This window comes from Pelophylax lessonae, assembly GCF_965119305.1.
Source record: "Pelophylax lessonae genome assembly, chromosome: 1".
In the NCBI taxonomy this organism is placed as follows: Eukaryota; Metazoa; Chordata; class Amphibia; order Anura; family Ranidae; genus Pelophylax; species Pelophylax lessonae.
In genome coordinates, this window is record NC_138768.1 from 362,424,326 (window position 1) to 362,440,215 (window position 15,890).

At 46.0% G+C, this 15,890-nt stretch overlaps 1 protein-coding gene across 4 annotated transcripts in view; it reads right to left on the minus strand.

Annotated features, from left to right (window-relative positions):
* Window positions 1–15,890, minus strand: part of PCSK5 (proprotein convertase subtilisin/kexin type 5) — a 684,033-nt gene that overhangs the window by 540,349 nt on the left and 127,794 nt on the right. For all 4 annotated transcript variants that reach the window (XM_082244075.1, XM_082244078.1, XM_082244077.1 and 1 more), the window contains exon 3: window positions 14,261–14,374. In XM_082244075.1, coding sequence (XP_082100201.1) covers window positions 14,261–14,374 — 114 coding nt within the window. The remainder of the gene's footprint in view (window positions 1–14,260; window positions 14,375–15,890) is intronic.

The following is a 15,890-nucleotide window of genomic DNA, read 5'->3' on the forward strand; positions in this document are numbered from 1 at the left end:
GTACACTAGAACAAAAAGAATTAAACAAAAAATAATTTAAAAAAAGGCTAGACTTTCACTTTAAGCAATTATCAGGGAAATATTCTAAAAACTGACACAGGAAGCATTTAATTTACTGCAAAGAACAATCAGCTATCAAGTGAGCTGTGAAGTGAAACTGTATTTACCATGTGAGACATGTAATAGGATAGAATTCACTCTTTTATGTGGCATGATCAAAAAGCCTATTTGATGTGATGGTACAATTTCAACAGAGATATTTGCAATTCTTTAATTGGTTGAGAAAATGCTGATCTGATGGTTTATCTCTCTAAATTATGAAAGCATTTATCCTTGACTGAGAACTGCACCAGACATAAACGTTATCAATTGTAGGCTACTTTTAATTTGCAAAATTATGTTAGATGGTAAATTGGATTTTTATTATAAATGTTTACCCTCCAGGTAAAACTATGGAAAAGCTTTACAAGAGGAAATCTGAGATTTATTCCTCATATGTTCCAGATGGAGACAATGTTGACTATTTATGTGTGCACTACAATAAATCTAAACAGTATTTACACATTTCTGCCATGGGCTATAATTCAACTAGACATTTTTTGTAAAAAAAAATAGAATTGGTCATTAATCACAAAGAACCCCTACCAATATTAGCTTAATGACTACAGTATTTGATAAACATGTCAGTGTTCTGATATTTCTTTGTGATCAAGAGCTAATTTCTCTTACACCACATGAGTATAACAGCAGATGTGTTTAGATTGCAAAGATCAACAATGCCTAACCAAGTGTGACAGGGAAAAGACATTCCATTGTGGCTGTATACAGTATATTGCAAGAGAGAGCACAAAACCTCTAATTTTATGATCAACACAATTACAAGCTTAAAAACAAGTTTTAGATCAGGAGCACACATTTCTCAAAAAAAGAACAGACATAGTCATTTTGTTTTGAGCTATTTTACTAGCTGCACTTTGTAACTAGTGTAACAATTGCAAATAACAAAGCATTTTTCTTAACTGTCAGAATAATATACCGAAAAAAGCTACATTTTATTCTACACCAGTACAACTGCCAACACACTGTACCTGACCAGCACCTCTTGTAGCATATTGTATTGAGCCAGTAAGTCTTGTTAAGCATTGATTGCTTTCCAAATGCACTGTATTCATCTTGTATTCTTCAGCACCACATTGCATGTCAATATTTATGTCATGTCTTACACTGTATTCAGAGGATTTTGAACTTTCTTAAAGCAAAAAGCTTATTGACTTAGGAACAGAAGACTAGGCCTTTAACATATATCTCAGATCAGTGCTGTATTGCACCACAAAAGGGTGGGCAGTCACTCCATTTTTGTTGTAAATCTTCTATGAAACAACTAATCAGAATCACTTAATGAAGTGACTACCTCCACTTGACATACGTTTCCCAGTGGAGGACTTACCATTTTGTTAATGAATCTAAAAAAAACCCTCCTTAATATTAAAACTTAATTAGTAAGTAGTAGTAGTAACTAATTACATTCAACAGAACTTGCTCTTTAATATGTTTCAATACTGATAGAACTAACTTCCGCTGTTACAACTAGTGTCAGGAACATACCCTAGCATTTATAGCCACACTATTCTCATTCACCTTAATCCAATTACTATAGAATGTGCCAAGACAGATGTTAATGGTCCATAAACATGATGGGAGGTGTGTCAGACAAAATTTGCCTGTCCTGCAGCATTTGTATGTGAACTTTGTGATTTCCTTTGACAAACTATACTCTAAGAACATCCACTGACATGCTGCACACTGAGCCCTAACCAAGTATACTTAATTGCATATATCCCTTAGAAGATCAGTGTCATGATTCAACGAGTGTGAGCCCACAGGTGAGCAGGTGACATGGGATCCCCCAGGGTGTGGAATCTAAGGGCCAGCCGGCGTTCTGCCGGGGACCCCCTCACAGGATTTTGGACTTAGCTGCGTGCTGACCCCAGGTCATGACTCCCAGGTTCACTTTGCTCGCAGGGAGAGTTCCCAAAGACACAGTTCAGGCATGGATGGATGAATGGAACAAAAGGAGAGCCGGATAACGAGCCAAAGTCTGGGCGGGCAGCAGACAAACCTAATCAGAACTAGCCGAGTTGGTACACATGAGATCAGTCCATGAGAAGTCAGGTTAGGAATGATTGCACGGAAGAGGCTCAGGAACAATTGTTGCTCAAGCAACCAGAAACTGGTCTGAGTGGGATTTAAATAGGGAGACACAATGAAGGCTAGAAAGGAAGGTATATTACCCATCAGGTGAAGCCGGCGACACCCATAGCCGCTAAGTCAGTGTAGCAAGAGCAGAGCACAAGCTTGTGGAACCACAGGTGCCAGCAGACCTACAGCAGCAAAAGCTAAAAAACATCTGCAAACAGTAAGACACAGATCATCTCCGCAGCTTATCTGTGACAGTACCCCCCCCCCCCTACCACACACACACACACACACGTCTAGGGGCTGGTTTGGAGGGAGATTTCTGATAAAAATTGGTCACCAAGCGTGGGGCTGTAGCCCTTTCAATCAATCAGAAAGAGTAACTTTCCCCGGGAGTATTTGGAGTTCAATATTTCTTTAATCTCATACTGGTCCATTTTATCTGCAACAGGAGCAGGATGAGAAGAAGGGCGAGAGAAGCAATTGTGGATCAGTGGCCTGAGCAGGGAGACATAGAATCCATTGGGGATCCTGAGATGAGAGGGCAGGCGGAGCTTGAAAGCAATGGGGATGATCTGACAGAGAATTGGAAAGGGACCAATGAAGCGAGGGGCAAATTTCATTGAGGGCACCTGGAGTAGAATGTGCTTGGAAGAGTGCCAAACTTTATCACCAGGTAGGAACTTAAAACCAGGGCGACGATGACGATCTGCTGCCGTTTAATGCCTGGAAGCATCCAGATGAAGATTCTTAGAAACATCTTTCCAGATTGAGTTGAAGGTCCTTTGAGTTTCAGCTGCTGCTGGTACGAGAGAAGAGTTTGGAACAGGAAAGGGAACAGATGGATACTGCCAGTAAACAGTGAAGAAGAGAGATTTTCCAATACTGGCATTGGAGTAGTGGTTTAAGGCAAACTCTGCCCAGGGCAAAAGTTCCACCCAGTCATCTTGGTCCGCTGAGATGAAGGCATGGAGATAACGTTCTACATTTTGATTGACACATTCTGTTTGGCCATTGGTCTGGGGATGAAAGGCAGATGAAAACTCCCGATTTAATCCTGAAGGAGCTGCCAAAGGCTCTCCAAAACCGAGCTATAAATTGAATTACCCTATCAGAGACAACGATGAAGGCATCACATTGAGACAAAAGATTTCCTTGATGAAAGTCATGGCAAGACTGGTAGCTGTAGGTAGACCTGGGAGAGGAATCAAGTGGCACATTTTAGAGAACCGATCCACCACTACCCAGATGATTGTAGACCCTGCCGAAGGGGGAAGATCTGAGATAAAATCTATAGAAAAACAATGCCAAGGTAGATCGGGAACTTGACTATATTTCATGTTAACAGAACACCACTCAAAGCCACCCCTGAGGAAGAAGCTTTACAGTCTTCGAAACGCGTCGGGTTTTGGCCTTTGTACAATGTGGTTGGTTACTGTAATGGTATAATGCTTCTTGCTTGCAATTGTTTTTAACCTTATATTTTCTGTTAATTTTTGTCTAATAAAATATTATAATTATACTTAATATCTCTATTAATTATGTGCCTAAAAAATCCCACCCCAGGGGAATCCTCCCAATTCTCGAATTATCAAGGGATGTGGCACATTTTAAGAATTCTGGCCAAGAGCACACCCATTTTTTTTTTTAGTCTCTGTGAGGAGGAAGCGCACTTTTTACAAAAAACATCATGGAAGGACTGGTATTGGGAAGTCAAAATGGGAGCTGCGGAGGTTCAGGCAGAGGGACGGAAAGAGGTGGTACCTTGGACACACATCGTTCATGACACTGAGGCCCCCAGGCCAATACTTGTCCAGAGTTCCAATCTAGATGCGGTGGGTGTTTCTGCAACCACAGGAGGCCCAGAATGATGGGACTGGAGGATTTAGGCAGAATTAGGAAAGAAGTTTCCTCACCAAGCAAAACCCCAATGTGTAACACAATAGGAGGCGTTTGAAACCGGATGGGGCCAATTGGCAGGAAGGAGCCATCTACTGCAGTTACGGAGAGGGGTATAGTCAGGGCAACTAAAGGAATGCCCAACTCGGAGGCCAAGGATTGCTCAATGATGTTTCCGGCTGCTCCAGTGTCCACATATGCAGAGAGTTGGTAAGCATTTTGAGCCTATTAGATAGACACGGGTAGGGTGAAACGAGGGAAGCTGACAGAATTAGGGGATCGGTTTAGATCACCTCCTAGTGACCTAGACCCTGGAGTTTCCCAGACAAGCTGGACAAGAATTCAAAAGATGTCCTTTTACGCCACAGTAAAGCCACAAGCCCAAACTAAAGTGACTGGTGAGTTCCTCTAGAGTGAGGCGAGTTCGCCCGAGCTGCATAGGTTCTTCCGAGGTTTGAGAGGTTGGAGAGGGTTCCATAGGTATTTGGGAAACCTGTGTTGGACGACCAGAAGGAGGACGAATTGATCTGGATCTTTCCAGGGCCCGTTCCTGAAAGCGTATGTCTATTTGAATGCCCAATGCGTTCAAATCTTCGAGCATGGTAGGAATGGTGCATCCAGCGAGTTCATCCTTTACACGCTAGGCCTTGCCAGAAGGTAGCAGTAAGAGCCTCATTATTCTATGTGAGTTCCGCAGCCAGCGTATGAAATTAAACTGCGTATTGACCGACTGTCATTCCTTGCTTACAAAGACGAAGGAGGGCCCCAGCAGCAGAAGACACTCTGCCAAGGTCGTCAAAAGTTTTCCGGAATGGATCAAAAAATGCATGGAGGTTGGAGGTAATAGGATCTGGTCATTCCCAGAGTGGGGAGGCATAAGCAAGGGCATCACCAGAAAGGAGGGAGATGATATATGCCACTTTGGTGCGATCTGCTGGAAAATGGTGGCAGAAAAGTTCTAAGTGGATGGAACACTGACAAATGAAGCCACAACAAGCCTTAGGGTCACCAGAAAAATGAGGTGGTGGTGGCGGCAGACGCAGGCAGGGATTGCCAGGTGTTGCAGGTAACAGTAAAACCGATGAGGCAGAAGCAGGGACTGAAGAGGTCAAGGTTACAGTGGCTTGCAGGCGATCCAGGCGGGAGGTAAGATCCTGTAAAAACAGAATTATTCACTCTTGATTAGCCTGCTGGGAGTTAAGGCTCTGAACTAGTTTTTGCATTTGGTCTTCGGCCGGTGACAGACTCTCTGAGGAGCTCATGGCTTGAGCAAACAACGAGTGTGAGCCCATAGGGGAGCAGGTGACACTGGATCCCCTGGGGCATGGAATCTAAAGGCCAGCTAGTGTTCTGCCAGGGACCCCCTCTCGGGAGTTTGGACTTAGCTGTGTGCTGACCCCAGGTCACGACCCCCAGATTCACCCTGCTCGTGAGAGAGTTCCCAAAGACAAAATGCAGGCACGGATGGGCGGATGGATGTATGGAGCAAAAGGAGAGCCGGATAACGAGCCAAGGTCTGGGCGGGCAGCAGAAAAACTTAATCAGGAGACATAGCCGAGTCAGTACAGAAGAGATTAGTCCATGAGAAGTCAGGTTAGGAATGATTGCACGGAAGGGGCTCAGAAACAAGTGTTGTTTAAGCAACCAGAAACTGGTCTGAGTGGGATTTAAATAGGTAGATACATGAGGGGGCGGGACAGGAAGTAGCTGGAGGGAAGGTATATTAACCATCAGGTGAAGCGGGCAAAACCCATAGCTGCTAAGTCAGTGCAGTAAGAGCAGAGCCCAAACTTGTGGAAACACAGGTTCAAGCAGACCTACAGCCGCAAAAGGTAAAAAACATACGCAAACAGGAAGACACAGATCAGCTCCGCAGCTAATCTGTGATAATCAGGTCATGTTCTTAAACAAACCTACATTAGAAATAGTTGAAACTCCCAGCCTATAGGCTAATGAAGTAGAACACGATCTCGCTGTTGCTTTCAGAAAAATATATGGAAGGAATCACCCCAATATATTACATCCAACAGAAAATTGGGCAGCAATTTTGACCTATCATGGAAAACCCTTTAAAGAGCAGGACCTAATGTGGAAGAAAATTCTAACCATAACAATTTTTCTAAAAATGACAAAATATATAATTTAAACCCGCGCTAGGAACAAAAATTTCCAAAAAAACGGAATTTTTGTAAAATCTTACCTGTAAAATTCCTTTCTCTGAGTCCTCCGACAGTCGCCGCCTCTTCATATTCGTCACATATGGGGTATTAGACTTTGCTCCGAAGGAGTAGCTAGGCAACAGAATATGTTAACATTAAAGCTTTTAACATATCCCACCCTCAAGGGGTGGTCCCCTCAGTCAATACCCTCCTACTTCCTGCAACCATATCTCAGTTTTAGTGGAATAGCAGTAGAGTATACAACCAAACCCCAAAAGAGGGGCGGGGGCGGCGACTGTCGGAGGACTCAGAGAAAGGAATTTTACAGGTAAGATTTTACAAAAATTCCGTTTTCTCTTACGTCCTCCGACAGTCGCCGCCTCTTCATATTCGTCACATATGGGGACGTCCCAAAGCAGTGCAAACATGAGGGGTGGGAAACGCATCCGCGCCGAAAAGGCAATGCAGCCTCCGCATCAAAGAAAGGAACCTTACCAAAGGAAGGAAACCAGCTGGGCAACAGGAAAAACAAGTGCTCAACAGGAGCAACAACCCAGGAAAAGACAAATAACCAGGGGATAAAAAATGTATCCCAACAGCCAGAGGTCCCCATAAGGGACCCTAGGGAATTGCCGCACTAAGAACCTTGCGGCCAAAGGAAGCATCCGCCGATGCCTGAACATCTACTTTGTAGAATCTTGTGAACGTGTGTACGGTCTACCAAGTCCCGCCTTACACACCTGGGCTACAGAAGCCCCATGACGACAGGCCCAAGACGTACTCAGAGATCTAGTAGAGTGCGCCTTCACAGGCACAGGGGGAACCTTCCCCTGCAAGGCATAGGCCTGTTCAACGGTCTGCATGATCCATTTGGCAATGGTAGAGGCCGAAGCCGCCATGCCCTTCCGAGGACCCTCTGGAAGAACAAACAAGGAGTCCGTCTTTCGAAAAGACTCAGTCGATTTAAGGTAAACCCTTATCGCCCGAACAACATCCAGAGAATGTAATCTCACCTCCTTTGGATGTTTAGGCTCCGCGCACAGCGAAGGCAAGACAATATCCTCATTAAGATGAAATTCCGAAACTCGTTTCGGAAGAAAAGAAGGATTAGGTCGCAAGACCACCTTATCCAAATGAACAACCAGATACGGAGACTTGCAGGACAAAGCTGCCAGCTCCGACACTCTGCGAGCCGAAGTGATCGCCACCAAAAAGGCGACCTTTTTGGACAACATAGACAACGAGATCTCCCTGATCTGTTCAAAAGGAGCACGTTGCAACACAGACAGAACGAGATTCAAGTCCCAAGGGGGCAAAGGATCCCTCCTAGGAGGAACCAGATGCCGCACACCCTGAACAAAAGTGCCAACCAAGGAGTTGGAAGCCACGGGACGTTGAAACAGAACGGCCAGCGCAGACAGCTGACCCTTTATCGTAGCCAGCGCCAAACGCTGATCGACACCCGTTTGAAGGAAAGACAGCACACGGGAAACCGAGTACGTGCGGGGTGAAAACCCCCTGGACTCACACCAGGCAAAATAGGCCTTCCAAGTACGGTAATAAACCTTCCCCGAGGAAGACTTCCTCGCGTTGATCAAAGTATGAACGACCTCTGGAGATAGACCCTTCTCCTTCAGGACCTCGGTCTCAACAGCCAGGCCGTCAAAGCCAGCGACTGTAAAGCAGGATGGTATATCGGTCCTTGAGACAGGAGATCGTCTCGAAGAGGCAGACGCCACGGGGCGTCGACCGCCAGATTCACGAGGTCTGCGTACCAGGACCGGCGAGGCCAGTCCGGTGCCACAAGAATCACCGTGCTGCGTTCCGAGTGTAACCTGCGAAGGAACCTGGACAGCAACTGAATCGGTGGAAACGCGTACATCAGTCTATACTGATGCCACGGGGCCACTAACGCGTCCGACGCGTCTGCCCGAGGATCGCGCGTCCTTGCCACGAACCTTCTCACCTTGTTGTTGAGACGAGACGCGAACAGGTCCACATCTGGAAGACCCCACTTCGCGCACAACATCTGGAAGACAGCCGGGTGGAGAGACCATTCCCCCTGATCCAGGGTCTGGCGACTCAGATAGTCCGCCTGCCAGTTCTCCACCCCCGGAATGTGAACCGCCGTTATCGCCGGGACATGAGTCTCGGCCCAAGACAGAATGTCGGCCACTTCTCGAGCCGCTCGGGCACTCCTGGTGCCCCCTTGGTGGTTGATGTAGGCCACCGCCGTGGCATTGTCCGTCTGCACCCGAACCGGGCCGCCCTGCAGCCGGTCCGTCCAGCGATGAAGACAGAGATTTATCGCACGCAATTCCAGAATGTTGATCGGAAGGGAAGACTCCCCCTCCGACCAAGTTCCCTGGGCGGACAGAACGCCCAGAACACCACCCCAGCCCGACAGGCTGGCATCCGTGGTGATCACCGTCCACGAGACAGGACGAAACGACTTGCCCCCGGACATCATCGGGGACCGGAGCCACCACAGAAGGTTTCTTCTGGTGCGATGACTCAACGAGATTTGAAGATCCAGAGATTGAGGTTGCCCGTCCCACCTGGACAGGATCTCCGCTTGGAGACCCCGCGTGTGAAACTGGGCGAAGGGAATCGCCTCGAAAGCCGAGACCATCAATCCCAGACATCTCATGCACGTCCGCAGAGATGAGTGCGGAACGTCCCTGAGGGACCTGACTTCCTCCTGAAGAGTTCTGAATTTGTTTTCCGGCAGGAAGACCTTCGCCTGCACCGAGTCCAGAATCATTCCCAGGTAGGGAAGATGAACTGACGGACTCAGTGTCGACTTTGGAAAATTTATCGTCCAACCAAACTCCTGCAGAGTTTGCATCGTGACAGACAGGTCCTTCTCCAGACCCTGGCTGGTCGCAGACCGAACCAGAATGTCGTCCAGATACCCCAGGACAGAAATGCCCTGGGCCCTCAATAATGCCAGAACCGGTGCAAGCACCTTGGTGAAGACCCGCGGAGCCGAGGCGAGACCAAAAGGCAACGCCACGAACTGGTAGTGATCCTCCGCAATGGCAAATCGAAGGAACCTCTGGTGACCCTCGAAAATGGGGATGTGAAGATACGCATCCTTCAAATTGATGGAGGCCATGAATTCCCCCGGAACCAGGGCAGCCACCACCGACCGCAGGGATTCCATGCAGAACTCGCGAACCCGCACAGAGCGGTTCAGAGCCTTCAAGTCCAGAATCGGACGAACCTTGCCCTCCTTTCTGGGCACGGTGAACAGATTGGAATAAAACCCCCGAAATCTGTCCCGATGAGGCACCGGAACCACCACTCCCTGAGCCCTCAGGTCCCGCACCGCAAGGTGCAGGTCCCGCAAACGCTCTGGAGACAGTTGAAGATTTGAGGGAAAAAATCTGCTCTCCGGCCGAGAGAGAAACTCGATCTTGTAACCAGATCGAACGATCTCCTGAACCCATCTGTCCCGCACACGGGCCAACCAGGGCTGAAGAAAACCGAGCAAGCGTCCCCCCACCCCAAAACTGGGTGAGGGCGCCCCTTCAGGCCGTACTGTTATGGGCTACAGATCCGGATTGACCGGACTTCTGTTTCCCAGACCAGGGCTTCTTCTGAGAGCCTTGACCTTTGAACGGCTTGCCCTTGTAGTGCGGCCGAAAGGCACGAAAGGACCCCTGAGGGGGCCGAAAATTAGCATGCTTCTTCCCAGAAGCCCCCTTAGCCTTGGGGAAATGGGGCAAGAGAGTGCTCTTACCCCCGGTGATCCCCTTAATCAACACATCCAAGGACTCCCCAAAAAGGCGAGACCCATCATAAGGTAGATTGGCTAAGGTCTTACGTGAGGACTGGTCCACTGACCAACATTTTAACCAAACCAGGCGGCGAGACAACACCGCCACGCTGTGCACACGTGCAGCCAACGGAACCAGGTCCAGGTCCGCATCACACAGATACATGACACCCTGGTGTATTTGATCCACCATATCCAGGGTCGCCGGCGAGGCCGAATCGGCCACTAGGACGCGCCTAAGCATCTGCGTCCAACTTGCGATCGCCTGGGCCGCCATGAGAGAAGCAAACAGAGCCTTAAGCATAGAACCCGTAACAGAATAAGTATGACGGGCAAGAGACTCCAATCTCCTATCCGTGGCATCACGGAACACAGGGGAATCCTCTGCAGGAATCGCAGTGGCTTTGTTCAAAACCGCAATTGCGTGATCCACTGGGGGTGGTACACACCACCTTTCATCAGTGGAAGGCGAGAAAGGATAACGCAGCTTGAATCTACTTGGTACAGCAAAAGGTTTGCGCAGATTGCGCCATTGTTCCTTAACAGCGCGCTGAAAATCATCATTGCAGGGAAAAACCTGCGGCGTCTCTGCGTCCCATAGGCCGCCAAGGCAGCGGGGGGACATTATTCATCCTGCAAACGCAGCGTTTGCTTTATGGAAGCAATCAATTCATCCATGATTGCAAGCTCTTCAGGCGAGCCAGGGGGAGAATTATCAACCCCCTCAACTTCAGCCTCCACCTCGGACCCCACTAGATCTAGGGAGGAGCGGGACCCCGATAAGGAGGCCCCCGCCATAACAGCCCCATCACCTTCACCCTCAGAATCAGAGGAAAGAGCAACTCTGGGCCTTTTAGTAGATTGAGCAGCCACCAGCATCTGTACCTGAGCAGCAAGGCCAGCCACAATAGTGGCTAAATCCCCCCCTGGGGGGGGAAACAGCGGTCCCCTGGCTTTCCACCAAGGCGGTAGGAAATTTGCCCTCCTGAGAATCCATTGCCCCTATAATGCCGGACAATAAAGGGTTAACTGCCCCTTTAAGTAAGCGCGGCAAGCGCAGCCCACCGCACTACACTCAAGCACAATGAGACCCCCACAGGGAATATGCAAACTGAACACAGGCAATGGATAGCAAGAACAGAAGGATAAAACCTGAGGAGACCCTCGCTGCTGCTGCTGCCTCGATCGGTGTTCCTGGAAAGAGGAAGTGATGCTGCCAGTGCGCTCTATGAAAGCCTATGGAGGCTACAAGAAAATGGCCGCCATGCATGTAAAACATGCGGCCGGAGCGAGTGTAGGCAAAATGGCGCCGTTTGGCGCCAAAACCGCCGCTCCACAGTGCAGTAATACACACATGACATCCCTGTATAAGAACACATGTCAGATCGCCGCAGCGATCGCTGTATATGCCCAAACATGCCAAAAAAACATGCCCCACAGCACACAGCTCCTCACACTGACCAGGCTGACACACACAGTGTCACACAGCTCCCCCCCCTTGCAGCCCACAGCATGCAGCCGAGAGATAGGGAGACAAACAGTGTGAATAGAGGCAGGTTACACAGTCCCAGACTGACACCCCCCCAAACAGACAGGTCCCCACATAAATACACTTACCTCACATGGCGTGGGGGACCCGCACAGGCGAACAAGCCGCTGCACATGAGGCAGGGAGAGTCGCATTCAAGACGCACAAAATGGGGGTTAAGAAACCGCACAGCGTCCAGTGAGGTAGCCACCTCACCAATCATCCCTGCACCGAACAGGGATGGGTCGTTCACTGTGCCAGGAGCGTTACCTGGCTGAACGCTCGATGGCAGGCTGGGAAGCCACTGACCCACGACCTGCGACCAGGGGGATCAGCCCGAGACCCAGCCCGCATGATCCTCTTCATCAGAAGAACTAACTAACGCTGACAAAAAGAACAGCTAAGTAAAGATAGAGAGAAAACTCAAACAAAAATTCAAAAAGAAGAAAGAGTCTGGGGCAGAAAGCCCCAGCACAGAGAAAGCCAGTCACTCCTGACAAGCTAGACATTAAAACTGAGATATGGTTGCAGGAAGTAGGAGGGTATTGACTGAGGGGACCACCCCTTGAGGGTGGGATATGTTAAAAGCTTTAATGTTAACATATTCTGTTGCCTAGCTACTGCTTCGGAGCAAAGTCTAATACCCCATATGTGACGAATATGAAGAGGCGGCGACTGTCGGAGGACGTAAGAGAAATTATATTTGCAGCTGCTGTTCGCTAAGTATAAAATTGGAGTACTGAAAAAACAGTGCTTGCGAAAACTATAATGTAAAATTTAAATGTAGGACACCAATGTGGTGGTGATCATAAAGTGCAATTGTGCTAAATCCAAAATAGATGAATACAATAAAGGGTCACAAATCAAGAATGCAAAGGTGCTAATACAATGATAACAGTGCAATAGATGCAAAGTGCAATAGTGCTAAGTGCAATGACGCTTAGTGCAAAAAAATGCAAAATAAACACTGGTGTGACAGTCCAATGTAACTGCTCAAATATATAGTCCAATACTAAGTGCAATGTGCTCAAAAAGTGCTGCTGCCAAAAGGTGCAAAAGGTGCTCCAAACGGTGCAAAGGTGCCACAAATCCCTTTGGGAATCCACTCACCAGAGCCGATGGACCTTTAAAAAAGGTCAAATGAGCCTTGTAAATCAAATGGACTGGACTCCTCCAAAGAAAGATCCCAATAGATCCCCTTCTTCTATGCCACTCAAAAGAAAGGATGGACCAACATAGTGAAGCCCGAATGTGTATATTTAATAATTATTAGTTAAAATACTCACAAAGGATAGAATGGGTAATCGCATATAGGAAAGAATGATGTCCGCATATAAGAAATGAGTAGTCTCACAATACTTCCGGTTACGGCAACCAACGACGTCACTTCCCGGAGTCCGTGGAACATACGCCGGCTGCGTTCCCAGAAGAATTGTCAGAGATCTCTGAGGATGTCAGCGTGCTGACGAAATGCGTAAGTGGAAACGCATGTAGCGTCGTCACGTGAGAGCCGAGTGGAACGCAAACCGGAAAGGTACACGCGCATTGCTGCAGTACCGCATCCCACTCTAGCTCACCCATTCATCGTGACGGCCACGCACAACTTTTATGAGTTTTTATGAGATTTTATCTTTTTTATGCCAAATTATTTATGTGTGTGTGTACCTGAAGTGGAAATAAACTTTTTTGGAGAAATACTACACTATCTGGAGTTTGCTTCCTTGCAAGACCCTATGGGAGGAAAAGACATCTAGGAACTCGGAAGATACAGGCCAGACCTGCTGAACCGGATCCACTACACCTTACCCAGTGGGGGACACCCCACAAGCGCAAACGGTTGTACTGTCATATGACAGGTATGACCCACAAAGTCTGGTTATAGATTTAATTCTTTCACGCGTGGATCATGCATCACGGATGGAAGTCAGCTTAGTTGTAAGCTGAGGAGCACCTATATTTCAAGCATCTGCACTTTAAATATAAAGACTATGTATATACAACATCTTTTGGACATTAGCAGAGTTGTTTATTAGCAAAAAATTTGTACACAGAGCCCTTTTGGTTTCATTATATTGCACATTTGTGCAGAGATTGTTCATTCACTCATTCACTTAATGTGCACAGAGCACTTTTTGGAACATATTGCACAATCTGCACTTGGTATCATTTATTTATGTCACTACCTTTAAGTTTGTATATTCACTTGTACAATTTTTTCATTTATTTATATGTAGTATCTTTTCAATATTGTACATAGAAGCTGTACTTATTGCACATATTTATTGATTTACACATATGAGCACAGATAGCACTTTCAAACTCATTGGTCTAAATTTCAGGCAAGTGCTGAGGCTAGGTTTCTCTACTTGAGGCCTTATCTTTCCAATCACTATTTAAATTCCCCAGCCACTGCTAATTCTGTAGATAGGCCATCACATCCAGTGGTGCGAGGGCTAAACCCCCAAAAAAGGTATAACACTCTCAAAAAACACGGTAATATGAGCTGCCAGTATAATAATAATAATAATAATAATAATGTCTAGTATACACACCGTATACACACCGTATATATAATATTTTATGGTCTATATATTATATTGTACTTTATATAACCTATTACAAATATTCTTAAAAAAGTTGAACGTGTACAGGAAAACATTTACCAGGAATAAAAGGTGTATTAGTAAATGTACTTACAATATACCACATGCTTGGCCATTTTGGATCATTGAAATAGGCAGAATGTATGTTGCTAACTTTATAATCCCTCTTCGTTCTCCTCTTAACCACTTGCTGTTCTATCCATTCTACCTGTGGACAAAATAAACAAAAATATATATATTAATTTCTTGAGCAAAGTCTTCATTACACCCTCTTTGAAATCATTACTCCTAAACCCTATACGTTCTTGGGAGTCAGAGTTCCAGAAGTGTTAATTTATTTAAGAGTATTAATTCAGGTGCTTTATCACACAAGCAATTTTAATGTAGTCACTAGTAGCAGAACCAACAAAAAATCTCTCTTGAAAGTGTTTTTGTTACTCACTGAAATTAACTGCAGTCAATGTGAGATCAATGCAAATGCAACTGTAACTTGGTTGCAAGGCATTTCACTTTCAGCAGCTTAAAATGGTCAACTATATTATCTATGTTATTTATCGTAACTTTTTCTGATCACACGGAGTATAGTCCTTCAGGAAGATCCTTCTACCTAATTGTTAGTATTTGGGACTTAGATGTGATCTAATGAAAATATAAATGGTCATAATAGCAGATGACAACACTGCATTTTACTCTATTTTTTGCAGCCTACATTGCCACCTGCCTGCTTCCTGGCAAACAGCCAGCATCATTGTCCTGCTCATTCATTAAGTGAGAAAACAGGTGATTCAGGAGTCTGCAAACCTGACTCAGGACATGGATATAGCACTTGAAGTCCTGATCTACATACTTGGTAAGCCACAGTGACACACAGGATATTGAAGGCGGGAGATCTACAGCAAAGCTAGACATCTAGCATTTTAACAAGAATGTCAACAATGGTAGACCCCATAAGTTGTGATGTGTGATGAGTCCTAAATACAACCCACAGCAATCTTTTAAAGTAACATTTTCAGATATTAACTAACAGATGAAATCTACTTGGCTGCTACTGGAAAATCAGCCAGTTCATATCTGTTACTTCCATAATTTGAGCACAAAAACATTAGCGACAATACTGTCCACATGTAAGCAGGACCAGGCAGAGGAGTAGGCAGAAAAGGGTGGCCACTTTGGCAACTTTAGCAAGAGGAGGACACAAAAAGGGCAGAACCTACAACCCATGTTACTGAAGTAGTTTACAGTTCATTGGAGGTGAACACTTCGGCCTTTTTGCCTTCGTTGCTAAAAGACCTTGCGCTGGCACTGCATCTAAGTAGGTTTGAATTTGAAGATGCAGATATGCCGTAAGTGAAAAAAATTTTAAATATGTTTTTATCATCAATATAAGATGCAATCTTAATTTCATAAAAGATAAAAGGAAAGCAAAAACAAGCAGAAATCATATATTTTTCTCTGAAGAAAAAACAGTATTAAGCTGTGAGAAATAGTTAACCCTCCAACACACTTTACAGCTAATTTCAAAGAGCAAATTCCCAGACAAAAAGGAAAAATAAAAATTCAATGCTGTGTGATTATTTGTCATGATTCACTCAATTAAGCTTTCAGACATGGTATTGTCTGAATGGAAGTATTTTTCCAAGCATAAAGACCGTGCACACCAGGATACACCAAGAAAGAACTTGAAAATAATAGCGGTGCTAAATCCATAGGTCAAATTCACGTCT